This window comes from Channa argus, chromosome 2 (assembly GCF_033026475.1).
Source record: "Channa argus isolate prfri chromosome 2, Channa argus male v1.0, whole genome shotgun sequence".
Classification (NCBI taxonomy): domain Eukaryota; kingdom Metazoa; phylum Chordata; class Actinopteri; order Anabantiformes; family Channidae; genus Channa; species Channa argus.
Window position 1 is genome coordinate 23809054 of NC_090198.1, and position 15425 is coordinate 23824478.

Below are 15425 nucleotides of genomic sequence, written 5' to 3' on the forward strand. Positions count from 1 at the left end.
GTTTTGTATGCATCACCGTGCTCGATTTGAAATACTTGCGCGCCCACCAGCGGATGTAGGTTGTGTGTGGAAACAAAACCCAGATCCCATAATGAGTCACAAAATTCAGTGTTCTCGATAATGTCTACATGCCACTCGTAGAACATCAGCTCCTATAAAGGCATCATCACAAAAAATTCAAAATACTCAATGAAAAGGCAGCATTTAAAGGCACGTGAAAACGTACAAGCTTATACTTTCTGCCAAATGTACTTTTATTGCCAAAAGTAAAAGTACTAAAATGTGTCTTGCGACTTATAGGGTGGTACATTCTATATTTCATTGGTTTTGCAGCTCATGTGTGACTGTAAGGTTTGAAACTGGGCGTGGATTTGCATCTCTGGCATTTCCTTTTGTACTGGTTCTCAGTAAGTTACCAACTAACATCACTTTAAATTAAAGGGAATAAGAAGGGCATGTGTGTTGCTCAAAGACCTTACGATTTAAAAGGCCTTGAATTGATTCGTTTGTGATTTCGACCAATAGAAATAAAGCTGAATTTAATTATATTATATTAGAGAGTAAGGGCATTTTATTATCATATTATTCTTATTAGAGGCCTTACTAGTGAATATTCAGGCCTTCACTGATGCACTGAATGTTTCATCCTCAAGTGCAGTACAGCACAAGACAGCACAAGATCTAGCTTATTGTTCCTAACACTACTCTGGGACGTTAGACTTTTAGCCTACAAGTATATGAGGCTGTGGCAAATTTAGGCTGGGATTAGGTGAAGATCTAAAAGGTCTTTTGAGGTTGACAAGAGACTGAATATAGTCTGCCAAGAGTAATAGCTGGGTAAGAAATCGTCCCAGCTTCTTCTGCAGAGGCTAGAATAGAAGCTGGATAAATCGAAAATACAGATAAATCATTAACTACTGTGATAAGTAATGGCTGTTTTGAGTATTTTTTAAGAAAGAATACTACACTTATCTGGGTCCAACTTCTAAACTGTATAGTCTAACATCTGGTTTTCTTAGTCTTATATCTAAATGGAATATAAATTTTGTTTTAGAGTGTTAAGTTTATCTTTAATACTTTTAAGAGAGAATGTTACTCTTATCTATTACACACTTCTAAATCTGGCTTCTTTAGTTGTCTAGCTAAATTAATATTCACTGCAATTCTCTACTGACAGCTTCTAATCAGGAAAGAGTATAATGTGCTTTCATTAGTATTTTGGCTGAATTGGGTATGTTTTATGTTTTTTTTTGTCAAAAAACAAGATATTTATATGTCTTACCTTAGGCTATGGGGCATATTTAACATTTTTATACAGATAATAATCAAACTAAGAATTGTTAATAAAAAAGCTAAGTAAAAGTTCGCTACTTTCTCCACTGCAGTAGGTATCAGTGCGGAATGTAACGACGGCAAATAAAGACAACGAAGAAGAGGCTTAGCAAAACCGACTGCGCGCGCACAAATCTGTATTCTTGAGGTAAAATGGCGTCGGGTGCCATTTCCACGGAGCCCAAGAAAATATCAGAATTACGAGTTGTTGATCTTAAATCCGAGCTCAAACGGAGGAATTTGGACATTTGTGGCATAAAGAGCGTTCTTCTTTCGAGACTTAGACAGGTAATTAGAATACGAAGTTATTTTATGCACAAATGAGTCAATGAACTAGGGAATGCGTAGTAGAGTTGCTAACGCTAATGTTGTGAGAGATTTCCAGTTAAGCTAGCTGGCCAGCATTAACGTCGAAATGACCACTGGATCACTTTTGCTTTGACTTTGGAACTTCGGGCAACACCATACTTTAAATAGCTAAACATGCCTGTCGAAGACCAGTGTAATGTAAACAACTAGAATTTGAATGATTGCGCATGTAGTAGATAATGTTGGCCACACACGGTGTGCGTAAAACCAGGAGGGCCAAAAAAAACAGATGCGAAAGGCCTGTAACTGAAAACATACATTAGTGTGTCACGTTTGTTAACGGAAGAGGCCGTATGCAATTAAAAGTAACCTACTCCAGGTTAGACGTAACGCTGAGCTGTGGAAAATAAATATATTTTGTTATGTCTTCTCCGTGAAATGCTGCACACATGCTCAATTAGTTTAACGTGACCGTGGATTCAAAGTAGAAGTGCCAAAATATTAGGTCTGTGTTCTAGCTTTGTCCAGTTAGTACGATCGATGGTATGGATAGTAGATGGTTAGTATCGATCTAACTTGATCAGTGCTCTTAAGTTGGATGTTCGTTGTTTTCAGTTGGTGAAACAGATTATCTAAATGAATCAATAGCGATATAGAAAACGTGCTCATTCTCGATTTCGCATGAATACATGTTAGTGTTTAAATGTAAAAAATAATTAGTCTAATTAGTCTAATCAGATACGGTAGAAATATCAACAATACCCCGGCAAATCTGCAAATACCTGCCCTAAAATATTTCTTCACTGCCAATGCAAGTAACACTTTATATTCCATTTAAAGTACTAAGGTGGTTACAAGCTCAAACACTTACTGAAAGTGCAAAAAGGTGCCATTTGCCAGCAAACTGGTCGCACCACTGGTTGTTCCCCCAAGTGCAGCTGCCAATTATCAGTCTAACTCATCAGTCAACAGAGCTTAAGATCTGTTGCTCTGTGACTTGGTATGGAAAAAGAAACGGCTCAAAAATGTGTAGATAAGTTGAACTCTGCAGTTCAAGGTTGTAAGCTGTAATGCTGCACAAGCATTGTATTAAGTAAGGTGGACGTACTGAAATAAAGGTTAAAGTTACTTCAAAATTGTATTAAAGTACAATACTTAATTAAATATAATTGGGTATCACTACCTCTGAATTGTATTAAATGTTCAGTTGTATTTTGTAGGAATTTTGTTTTTCAGGTATCACATTCTTAAAATGCACTGAATAATCAGAACATGTGAACAACAGATGTCATTTTACTTCCTAGAGCCATCTGTAAGATAACACATTTTTTCAGTTTTCATTAGTGCGATTTTGCACATTTAGTTGCTTATTAACTTTTTAAATGATAAAAGAAATATCCAGAATAAGTGCTTTCATCTTTAGTGTTTAACCAAATTTGTGATCCATCTATAGTTGTACTAGAATCAGTTGTGAGACTTTAATTAGTCTGGGTCTGCTCATTGTCGTACAGAGCTCATCTACTCTATATCCTAAAAGTGATATGATTAACTTTAGACAATTGTATCTTATACTTTTTGGCATAGGCAAAGCTAATGGGGCTATGGTTTAAACTAATTACATATATGTTTTAATTTTTTTTGCATCATAACCTACTCAGTTTATTTTTACTAGTCAGGCAGATGCAGTGGACGGAACATTTGGAACACAAAGGATAATCTCTGTTTTAGGTTGGGTGGAAATGAAAATAAAAAGTTTTATTAACGGCCCATTCCCATCCCCAGCTGTGCAGTGCCGGTCCAAGCCCGGTAGAAATTTGGGGACGGTTGCGTCAGGAAGGGCATTCGGCGTAAAAACTGTGCCGAATCAACGTGCGGACAATTATCTGCTGTGGTGACCCTGAACTCAAAGGATAAGTCGAAAGAACAAAACAAAACAAGATATTGAGAATTTATTTTTATTTTTTAAGGCCATTGAGGATGAAGGTGGTGACCCAGAAAATATTCAAATCAAGCTTTCGACTGATGCATCAAGCCGGAAAGGTGGAAAAGCTAAAGGTAATCTTGCTTTGGATTTTTAGAAATTAAAGCGGGTGGATTTATTAGTAAGTCTGTGTTTCTCATGTTTTTTTTTTGTTTTTGTGTTACCTTTAAGGGAAAAAACTGGATTCAGATGTGGACACCACAGTAGAAGAAGATGGATTTTCCAAGGTGACTGTAGCAGACATTTGGTTTTAATCTTTACCACAACTCTTAGGCCTCTATTGTCTTTTCCTATTCTTGCATAAATCTCTAATGACCAGCATCAAATTTTCTTTATGTGTGAATTTAAAATGCATATAGAGTTCTTGTACATAAATGGTTAGGATCAAATAGTCACCTCCCTAATCCTAACAATGCTGTGTGCAGAGATGTGTGTTGAACAAGCTGATTTTGGGGGGGGTCAAAACTAGTCAAAATAGGGGTAAAAATAGTTATATGTTGTCGTTTTTATACAGTGCATCCAAAAATTATTTTGTTGAAATACACATCTCAAAATACTCAAGTGGGACCGTGTTGTTTTCCAAAAAAGTACATCGTTTTTATCAAAACACAGTGAAAACAAAATGAATGCACTAAGGACTTATTAAAGCAGCAGTACAACAACAGAATATACAGTGCATGCAGAAAGTATTCAAAACATTTTGTTTTTACTGTTTTTACATCCCTATTCCTCAATGGATCAAAGTCATCATTTTTCTCAGATTACCCCATAATGACAACCAATAAAAAGTTTGTTTGAAATCATTGCAGATTTATTAAAAGTAAAAAAACACGAAAATCATATGTACATTACCATGACACTCAGATTCGAAAGGATCCCCAACTAACCTGATGGAAAAGAATGGCAGCAACTGACCAAAAAAAAGTTGTGCCAAGCTTACAGCATCATACTCAGATCAAAAAGACTTAAGGCTGTAATTGGTGTTAAACGTGCTTCAACAAAGTATTACGCGAAGGTGGTGAATACTTATGTACATGTTATTTTTTTGTTTTTGTTTGTTTTGTTTTTTTTTTTTCCATTTATTACAATTAAATTAAACTTATTTCTTGTCATTATGGGGTATTGTTTGTAGAATTTTGAGGGAAAATAAAGAATTTGATCCATTTTGAAATGAGGCTAACATAACTGTGGATAAAGTTAAGAGCTATAAATACTTTCTGGATGCACTGTATATTCTATTGTTCTACGTGCTGCTTTAAAAAGTCTTTAAAGTGTAATCACTTTGTTTTCACTGTGTTTTGATAATAAGGCTGTACTTTTATTGGAAGGCAGTAGCGTCCCACTTGAGTATTTTGAGATGTGTATTTCAACTTATGACTTTTTATTTCCAAAAAGAAATATAAGAAAAGGTTGGGTTTGACATAATGCTATACTTACACACACAGACTATTTGGTTAATGAAAATTGAATTAGTTACACAATTTACCATTTGTTCTTTGAAATGGCCACTTCTGTTATCTCTCAAAACATTCATAGGTTTAAAAATTAAAGGTAATCAAATTAAATTTGTCTAAATACGATACTGCCCTTTTGTGGACATGTCTACTGTGCAAGTATAAAAGAGACACAGGCAAACGTATCCGAGAGTAGGTCCACGTCTATGTTTAGGTGTATTGATAAGCATAATTTTGCCTCGATTGTAACAATGAAAGTCATTTTGGTGGTTGGTGTAAAGGCAAACTTGAAATAAATTCTTTTGTCACTTTTGTTAGTTAAGACATTAAGAAAGTGCTCTACCTTTAGCTATTAGTCTGCGGTCAGAATAATGTATGGTTTTATAAAACAGGTGTGAAATTTTATATAGTAAAAACACTGTAGTATTACTGTTGTAGTTATTTGTATAATCATAAAATTGGAATTTTAATATTTGTCAGCTTACCTCAGTGTTCCGTTTTTTTTTCCCGTTTGTTTGTTTTGTTTTTTTAGGAAACGGAAGAGTATGAATCTGAAAAAGGTACGTATGCTGGCACAGAATGCCCACTGCTTAAATTAGGTTTCTTTTTAGCAGGCAACACAAATGGTTTCAAGAAACTCCTTGTAGAATGCATAACCTGCATTTAGTGGTATATTATGCTTCTACTAGCGATTGCATTTTCTAGGTCACAATATGCAACAAGGAGCAATAAAGGATATGACTAATGAAGAGCTTTCTGAAGACCATCTCAAGCTTTTTTAAATTTTTCTGTTGTTTATTTGTTTTGTTTGTTTGTTTGGTTATTGATAAATCAGCTGTTGTGTTTTTTTTATTTTTGTTTTATTGTGGATATCCATTACCTCTGGCATTCAACATTCTGCGTTTCCTATGGGAAATAAAGGAAACAAAATTAACAAACCAGCATTTTAGCTCTGGACATTTTTATTGCGTCCATAGTCTTGGGAGAAGATCGACCTGAATAATGCGAGGATCATTTCACTTTCCTTTTTAAACTTTTTTTTATCCATAACAAGGGTGGACAGACCAGTGACAACTGCAGTGAGCAGGTTGGAATGATCCAAAACCTTTACAGTGTGAATCCAACACCGTAATACAGGCCTTGTCAATTGACGCAGCCTGTGAATGAAGCTGGGATTTGGGTAGTTCAAGGACTGCAAAATGCACCTGAACATACATGTACAGATTCTGAGGCCTTGTGTCAGGAGGCAACTGAAAGACCAAGAAACTTCATACATTCATCTAATTTGCACATATTTGTGCCACCTTACTGCAACCCTAACATGACGTGTGCAGGGAAGAGATGGGACATACGACGTGGCCTGAGAAAGGCAAGAACGGTCTGATTGAAGGGATACTTTTTTGTGTGTGTGTACACTTGGCTGGACTCATTTCAACAGGTTGGCTTTGCTGTTGAAAGACGGGTTTGAGTGTTCTGAAATCTGCTAAGACATTGATGACAGTGAAGAAACGATGAACGATATTGAAAATGACTCAGATGACTTTCCATTGACTGAACAGCTGAGGTTGCATTTGGGACAATGAAAAACCAAGATGAACTGATGAGAATTTTCTCCTTTATATGAACTTTTGAAGATTGCCAACTAGAGAACTGCCACACATTGCCGGAGGCATCTGGGATTCAGACTGCATGTTCATTATGAATTATGACATAAGTACTTAACGTATGAAGAAAATGAAGAGCACTGAGTCCCTCCCCGTATTTTCATTGAAGATTGTGTGTTTTGTGTCTTCCTGTGGTGTCTACACCCTCGATGACCATTAACACTAAATGTGCTTTCTATTCTAGTTTTTAGGTCAAGTAACATGCGACATGTAAATGTTAAAAGTTGTGTTTTGCCATGTTTATCCTTATTAAATCCCTCAGATGTAACTGATACAGATGATGGTACTCGTGAAAATTCTAAGCCTGCACCCTGTGAGGACAGCCTCGCTCAGGCTGAGGCTGAACCAGAGTCAGAAGCCGTGGTGGCTGAGGCTGATTCAGAGCCTGAGCCAGAGGATGACGCCGATGCTGAGCCAGAGGTGGATGAGGACGCTGACCCAGAGATGGATGGGGAGGCTGAGCCAGAGGTGGATGCTGAACTGTCTGAGATGGATGCTGAAGCCATGAATTCCTCTAAAGAAGCTGAGGATGATCATCTGTCAGTCTCAATCCAAAATGAAGATGCCCTCACCATTGATGTTGATGGTGATGATCTCCTGGAAACAGGTAAACATGTGAAACTTCCAGATCCAGACAGTGAGAAGGGCACTGATGAGCCAGAGGCCTCTGCAGAGACGCACCTGGATGATGACATGAAGGTAGAAGAGACAGAGGGCCACAAAGATGGTAAGAAAGATGACGGATCCAGGCCTGAGAGTACGAAGAAAGACGGCAGAGACTCCTTGAAGAAGGCTGAAACGGGAGATAAAGAAAAGGATTCTGGGAAGAAAGGCCCCTCCACTACTGGGGCGTCAGGTCAAGCAAAGAGGTTTGTCTTTCTATGTCAGTTCTTTGATACTACTACCAAGTCCAGCTCACTAAGAACGCAACATTGTGGGTAGCCTCAAGAAATTTTTTTTTTTTTTTTTTGCCATAAGGGAAAGTTTCACTGATGTACCTAATCCTGCCATTTACTGCTTTATTTGTTTTTCTGAAGTTGGTTAAATTGTGACATTAACCAGGAGATGAGAAAACAACTCTTATTTTGTTACTTTGACCTGTCCAGAAGTCTTAAAGCCTTTTCCAGTTTCTTCACAAGGCAAAAAAAAAAAGAGCATTAGTCACCGTGATGGCAGGTTTTTTTTTTTCTTTTTTTTTCCTTTGGTCATGATTCGCTGTGAAGTTGAACAAACCTCCGAAGATTTCATTGGTCCAGGGAATAAATTGGCTGACAACATGACCCATCCCACCACTGGAAAAGCAATGAAGCCTTTGAGACATTGGTTCAGATCTACGCCTTTCCTTCAGGATTTTTTAAATGAAAATTACAACATATGTTGCTGTTATTTCTCTAGACGTATGCCTTTCACTCGGCATCAAGGTTTGTTTACTGTCACTCATTTTCATTTGTTTGTCGTTGCAACATTTGCTTCATAGCTCTTCAAGAGATAGAGATGGAAAAGCTGCAAAAGATGACAAGGGTAAGATGATCCAAGCGTCATAAACTTCCACTTACTGAAGCACTTTGCTCTTTTCATTAAACGAGACACAGTCTGTGTTGATTTGTTTTTTTTTTTTTTTTAATGCCAAATGTGATTGCTTAATATGTTTTGGAAAACAACTTCACCAGGAGTTATCAGCAGTAACAGCAGCTCTTCTCGTAACATTTGGGTGAGTGGCCTGTCTTCAAACACCAAAGCAGCTGATCTAAAGAACCTGTTTGGCAAATATGGGAAGGTAAATGGCATGCAGATTTTTGTAATCACTTAGGCTTATTTTAAATGCATGAAAATAAAATAATTTTATCCTCAGGTTTGAAATATTGAAATGCTTTCTATGGCCAACAGGTTTTAAGTGCCAAAGTGGTGACAAATGCTCGCAGCCCTGGGTCAAAATGTTACGGCTTGGTCACTGTCTCTTCTAGTACAGAGGTAGCACGCTGCATCTCCCACCTTGATTGCACAGAGCTACATGGCCAGAAGATATATGTAGAAAGGGTAAGTTAGAAAGCAGATAAAACAATTTTACAGTAGACCAGTAAAATTGTGGTCCTGTATAAGTTGTATTTCACTTTTGATATTTTTCAGGCCAAAAATGATCCATTTAAAAAGGAGCCCTCAAAGAAAGAAGCAGAAGAGAAAGCAGGTTCCAGCAAATCAAGTGATAAACGGGGTTCCACAGGGATAAAAATGACTAACAAGTAGGTGACAGAAAATATTTAGAAGTTATTAATTTCTTGATTGAAAGCACACTTAACCCTTTGTTTTTCCTTGTTTGTAGAGCACAAACATCTCACAAAAAAGAAGACAAGAAAGCAGATAAAGTATCAGAAAAGGACAAAGATTTATCCAAGAAACAGGAGCCCAAAGGTGGAAAATCTGGGTCTGTGTCATCTAACACCGGACAAGATTCCTTGAAGAAAGATGACAGAAAACATGGACGTAGGTTATAACTTCTTACTAAATTTAGTGATTCCAATAGAGCTGATCAGTATTGGGGATGGGCATTGAAATGATTTTCATATCAAATAATCAAGCCAATTTTAAATCTGTTCATTCATTATTAATTAATTAGTTGTGATGTTATCACTTCATGTGTTTTTTTTTTGTAATATATTTATTTTTTTGCACCTCAAATATTGCCTGCCTGCCTATTCCTAAAGTGTACTAAAAGCTGGGAGGGGCTGACTAGATGTTACAGTACCATGACAGACCTAAAAAAAAAAAAAAAAAAGGTTTTGGATTATTAGTAGGGAAACTAAATTAGTTTTTCACCATTATGTCAAAGAAAATTACACGGTTATAAATAATAAGCTTTTATAAGACCTATGTCAAATCTCCATGGAAACTGTGTCAAACATTTCTCTGCAATTTTCAAAAATGTTTAAATAATTAATCAGTATGCATGTACCTGTTCTCTATGTTGTGGTATTATTGTATAGATGTATTTTATTATTTTTCATATTCTCTAGGGACAAAGAGCCCAGGCAACATGCTGGTGGTAGCTCATGCCAAAGGTGATTCTAATTTTGGCAAAACAAGACCTTTTAGAAGGGGAAGATATTTTGATAAGGTAATTAAACAAGTTAAAATTTTAGTTTGAAGTACATTTAAAATATATTATCAGAGTATAAACAGTGAGAATCTCTTTGGTTCTGTTTTTTTTTTTTTTTCTCCAGCCGTTTGTCAACATGAATGTTCAAAGACGACCGAAGTGGTTAATTCCTCCGGAAGAGGTATAAAACCCCCGATAGTTCTGACAGACATCTTACTTTCTTTACCATATTTCACAGCAGTAATTAGTCTTTTTTTCCCCCTCTCAGTTAGAGATGATGAAAGACAAACCACGACCTTTTACTAACAAGGGTGACGACAATGACATTCTTCCTTTTGAGAAGATGAAGGAGCAGAGGATGCGTGAACGCGTGGCTCGTCTGGAGCGTGTTCGTAGAGCTGTAGAGCTGCGCAGGTACCTTGGAATTGTGCCCAGTTGAAACATGTTTACTGTCTTAAAGTTCTAGCATAATTCATTTGTTTTTGTTTTTTTGTCTTTAGGCGGCGTGAAATTGCTGAACAAGAACGGCGTGAGCGTGTCCGTCTATTGCGGGAGCGTGAAGAACGGGAGAACCTGCTCCGTGAGAGACAGAGACTTGAAATGGAAAGACAAAAACTAGAAAGGGAGCGCTTAGAGAGAGAGAGGCTTGAGAGAGAGAGAATTCGGATTGAGCAGGTAGTTTAAGCACAAACAAATCCCTCTGCCTGTAAATGTCTTTCCACAATCTAATCTAAATGCTTCTCTGTCCCCAGAGAAAATTACTGTTCATCTCAGAGATTAAGATTATTTGAAACAATTGCATTTAGGATTTTCAGGTTTGCAGCAAGAGCCATGTCTGTTAGCAAGAATTATTTTACTACTTATTTGGCAGAAATTAAAATATGGATAAAAAGAGAGAATTGGTGTTCAACCATTTACAGAGAATTTTGTCATTGCTACAAGAAGTGTAATGAAATTCATGTCACTCTGTAATTATTTTTAATATTTATTTTTATTTTTAATTTTTATTTTGCCAATGTCAGGAACGTCGTAAAGAAGCTGAACGCCTGGCACGTGAACGTGAGGAGCTGCGGAGGCAGCAGGAGCAGCTCCGCTATGAACAAGAAAAGAGAAACAACCTCAAAAGAGGCCGTGAAGTGGAACACGGGTATAAATATGACTTTTATTTTTATCCCACAGCGATTATGTGGTGGGTGTGATTATAAATTATTTTTGTGGGAACTTATTGTAAGGCAGTGATTTAGACACTTGGATGTTTTAGCATCAGTTTGATAAATGGTGCTAAACATAAAAAATTCTTTCCTATGAACTGACAATAAAAAATAACTAACTCAAAATTAAACAATACTGTAGTGTTCGAAAAAAAAGAACATTTTCGGATGTGTGAAAAGTTAGAATCGTGTTGCAAATTAAAGAGTGACTCATGAGAGAACATCTGTATTTAATGTTTCAGTCGCAGAGAAGATCCATATTGGAATGGCAACAAGAAGATACAGCCTGATTCTGATGTTCGCTCGAATTACAACCGGCAGCAGAACCGCTTTTCAAACTTCAGTCCCAGAGAGAGGGGTCGCTTTCCAGAGGGTACTCCTGAGCAGCCGAACACTTTCGACAGGTGTGCAGAAGCTATAGGAACTAACTTTGACGTTTTGACAAAGTCAAAGAAGGAAAAATCATCCAGTCAATTATCAGTTAGCTGCTAATTACAGGGTTGAGGTATTGTGCTTGCTGTCAGGACATACTGGGACACTTGAATAGGTCAGAACCCTTCATAGTTTATATTAGTAACTTTCAGTAACTAATATCAGAAAGTGTCCTTTCTGTATCAAAGGATATAAGTAGCAGTCCCTGAGAAATTGTTGGGTTTTATCAGCCTCTATTTGGATAAACAATGAGAAGCAGTTTTTTCCAAAATTGATATAACATTAACTTCAGTATAGAGACTACTCTCAGTCTATAGCAGTACTGCATTAAAAAGTACTCTGTGTAAACCAAGAGTATGGTGACTTTCTGCTGGTTTCCTCCACTGGTCCAAGTAAACAGATTTTGTGCGGGTTACTAGCTAGTTTTAAGTTTCTGTGAAGTGACAAATTCCGTTTTGTGTTACTTGGTAGACGTAACCGCTTTGACGATGAGCCAGAAGTAAAGAAAAGTCGTCATGCTCCTCACAGAGAGGGATCTGGCTTCGAACGCTATCCGAAAAACTTTGAAACAGTCCGCAGAGCTGAGCCACCTCCACCTCCACGCACCGAACTCCGGGACACTGAACGAAGGGATAGAGATGAAAGACGACCTGTGTCCATGCATGATCGCCCTATGGGAGCCAGAGCTACAATGCCTGTCATGGCACACAACCGCTCACCCAGGGATGGAAGCCACGGATGGAAAAATGATGGAGGCCTCAACTCCAATAAGGGTGATATACGGTAATAAATAATGCAGGATTTGAACATATGTTTTTACATACAAAGTTGGTGACCATCTGTAAATGAATTATTTTTTCATTATTCCTTCCCTAATGGTGGATTAAACAGAGGGCCTATGCGTATGCGTCCAGAGAGATCGGGGAGAGATGGTCCAGGCCCTGCACCCAGAGGCAGCTCCTCGGTCAGCCACGGCAGGAGCAGCTTCAACGACAGAAATGGTGGAAGACCCATGGTGATGAGTGATCAGGTCAGCTCCCAATCTTATATCCTCCAGCAGTAGGATCAGCTATAAAATAGGACTAGCTGCCTGTTTTGTCTCCTCAAATTCTTTAAAACTTAACTAGTCTTAAAATAGGAATCTATTTAATAGTGATTCAGTGATTTTAGTCTCTAAGATGTGAAAATGTGCTGCTTTTCTCTTGTTTATTTATTAAAGTTTTAAGACCTTGTTGAGTTTTTGGACTCATAAAGCATTTTTCATTGTTTTTCTGACATCTCATGGGCTCAGACTACATCAGAGGACTGACAATGCAAATAATCCTTAGCACTCTACTGAGTTGTAGAAATAACATATTCTGTTCCAATTAGTCCAAGCTTCCAGACCCATTATGTGCAAGATTAGTTTAAAAAAATATTAGTTTAAAAATCAATCGTTTTGCCAGAACAGAGGTTTTTGCTCAAAGTTTCAGCTCACTGTGGCAGTTAACAATTTATGAATTCTGATTCTGACTCCAAATTTCTTTGGTTTCTGCAGCCGTTCGCAACAGGCCGTCAGGTTGTGGTGGAACGTCATAACAGGGAGCAGGGACTGAGGAAAGAGTGGCAAGGCAGCTCAAGTTCGCAGGGAGGTGGTTTCCCCGATAATCGCAGGATGGGAGACAGCAGGGGCAGCATGATGGCTTCTTCCAGGTATATCAAATTCATAAACAAGTGATGAGAAATTTTGCAAAATTTGAAAAATAATGTGGCCCTTATTTCAGATGTCTTAGACTTCACCTTTTGTTTTTCTGCAGTCATTCCACATCTGGAATGAACAGAATTGTACAGATCACCAACAGCTCTATTCCCAGTGGTGGCAATGTGGGTGGATTTAAGCCTTTTAAAGGAGCACAGCGGCAGTTCTAGCTGCAAATGTATTCCTCCATTTCAAAGCACCTGAATATTTGACTTCTGAGCTCTTTATTTTTAGAACACCAACTGTTTTAGATGGCACATTGTAGCCATGAGGTTGATAACACTATTTTGTATAGATGTTTACCTCGGTGTAGTTTTCTTTTCTTTTTTTTTGGTCTTTTTTTTGACAGTGTTGCTGTTACTATTAAAACAACCCTGTGCACGTTTTACTTATTTCAGAAGATACTGTACAGCATTAGGTCTTTGTAACAAAGTTTTCAAGTAATGTTACCAACTTCTCCTCTAATTGAGTGTTGTATGTACATTTTCATTAGCTTAGTGTAACACTCGGTTACCCTGTGTAACATGTCTTTAGTGTTTTAGAGCTCATTAAGCAACAGGGATCATTCGCAAATTTTGTTGTTTCTGTGAAGAAACAGATCACTGAAGTCATTTTTTTTAACGTCAGAAATTGTGAATGTCCCATTTTGTAAATATTAGTTGGTTATGTGAAATTACCATTTTGTTAAATAACCTATATTGTACCAAGATACCTCTCATGGGCCATTGGTTTAAGTACAGGCCTGTGTCTCTAAAATAAAAATTGTTTTTGAAATCTGTGTGCTGCAGGGAGTTTAAATGTTGGTAAATTTTAAAGTTTATTTAATTTTTCTATATCCATTTATAGTCTGGGCAGTGTGACATTAGGGTTGCCATGCATGTACTTCGAATCACATTCCTCTTAGCTTACATACCTGTTGAAATATTTTGGATAAAGCTAATTAAACTACAAAACACAAAAGCAGAATAACTAGTGCAGGTCATCAAAGTTAACGTAAAGTACGTTGCACACTGCCTGGCAGCCTTGTTATTGCTATTTCCAGACAAGAATGGGTAAATACTTGAGTTTTACACACTCTGCCATAGATTTGTTTCTCCGACATTTTGGCTGATCTGAGGAACCTGAGATGTTGCAGTTTTTAAACTAAGAAAATATCAGTTCAATTGGCCACAAATGATCTGACAACATAATGCAAAATATATATTTTCGTTAAACCGAAAATGGTTTTAATAATTTAAAGTAACGCAGTTGTTTCCTGTCAAAGGCACCAAACATTTTACGTGTGAGACTTAATTTGTGCAGGTGCATAACACATGATAGAGGAGGAAGCAATTGGATGTGCCAGATATTACTGCATACTACATTATTTTACATTTATTTACATTTATTATAACGCCTTAGGTTGATCCTCAAATGATTTCATTACAATGATGACAAACCAATAATTGTTCTCAGTCTTTTATTATTCTGGCAACTTCGAATCAGGTTGAATGTCCCTCGTCTATAAGGCATTTTGTTATATATTTATCACCATATACAATATGTGACTTTAATGTGAAAGGCTACATACATTATTTGGTAATTTATGTAAATAGATGAACATTGAAATCAACACAAATAAGTAACCTCCCATAGTCACAAATGTTGCTTTTTATGTGAAATATAAACACAATGGGCCGTACAGTCAAAATTATATTCTTGGGGTAGTAAATAATTTTAGTCCACACATATACATGCATCACAAAGTAAGATCTGGGAGTTTGATATTGCATTAAAGAAAATGTCTCCCTTCAGCTTGTTCAGCACTCGGTGTGTCTCCATACAAGAACGAACATCTCCTTCTGCTACATACATGACGACTCTTAAGCCTTAGAAACCAGCCTTTTCCTCTTTGTTGCATGTTAACTTTTGGAAACATCACCCTTATTTGTGAAGATTGTGATGGTAAATGATGGACTGGGAAAATAATATTTTTTTGCTGATTAAATCAAAACTGGTGTTTTCAGATTTTCTTCCATGCACTGTAGAAAAACTGCTTCCATCAGCTCATCGAAATCAAACCCATCTACTGTAGCTACTGTTGTAATTCACAACGTCCCCATCAGCTTTGAGCTGTGTGCTGGTACTCAGGCCTTTGCGCTGGTTGCCTTAGTGTCTTGTATAGGCAGACCACTAACCTGAATATTTCAAATTGCAGCAAGGTCTTTAAA

General features: G+C 37.2%; 1 protein-coding gene across 1 annotated transcript; it reads left to right on the forward strand.

The window, feature by feature from the left end:
• The first annotated feature begins 1461 nt into the window (after positions 1 to 1461).
• On the forward strand, positions 1462 to 13989 carry sltm (SAFB-like, transcription modulator). Its single transcript, XM_067485705.1, has 20 exons — positions 1462 to 1620; positions 3609 to 3696; positions 3794 to 3849; positions 5609 to 5636; positions 7003 to 7609; positions 8218 to 8261; positions 8411 to 8517; positions 8628 to 8777; positions 8868 to 8980; positions 9061 to 9221; positions 9752 to 9852; positions 9959 to 10015; positions 10103 to 10248; positions 10335 to 10509; positions 10857 to 10981; positions 11288 to 11449; positions 11949 to 12260; positions 12369 to 12507; positions 13015 to 13169; positions 13274 to 13989. The coding sequence occupies exons 1-20, from the start codon at positions 1486 to 1488 to the stop codon at positions 13383 to 13385; spliced, it is 2973 nt and encodes a 990-aa protein (XP_067341806.1). The 5' UTR covers positions 1462 to 1485; the 3' UTR covers positions 13386 to 13989.
• Positions 13990 to 15425: the final 1436 nt, after the last annotated feature.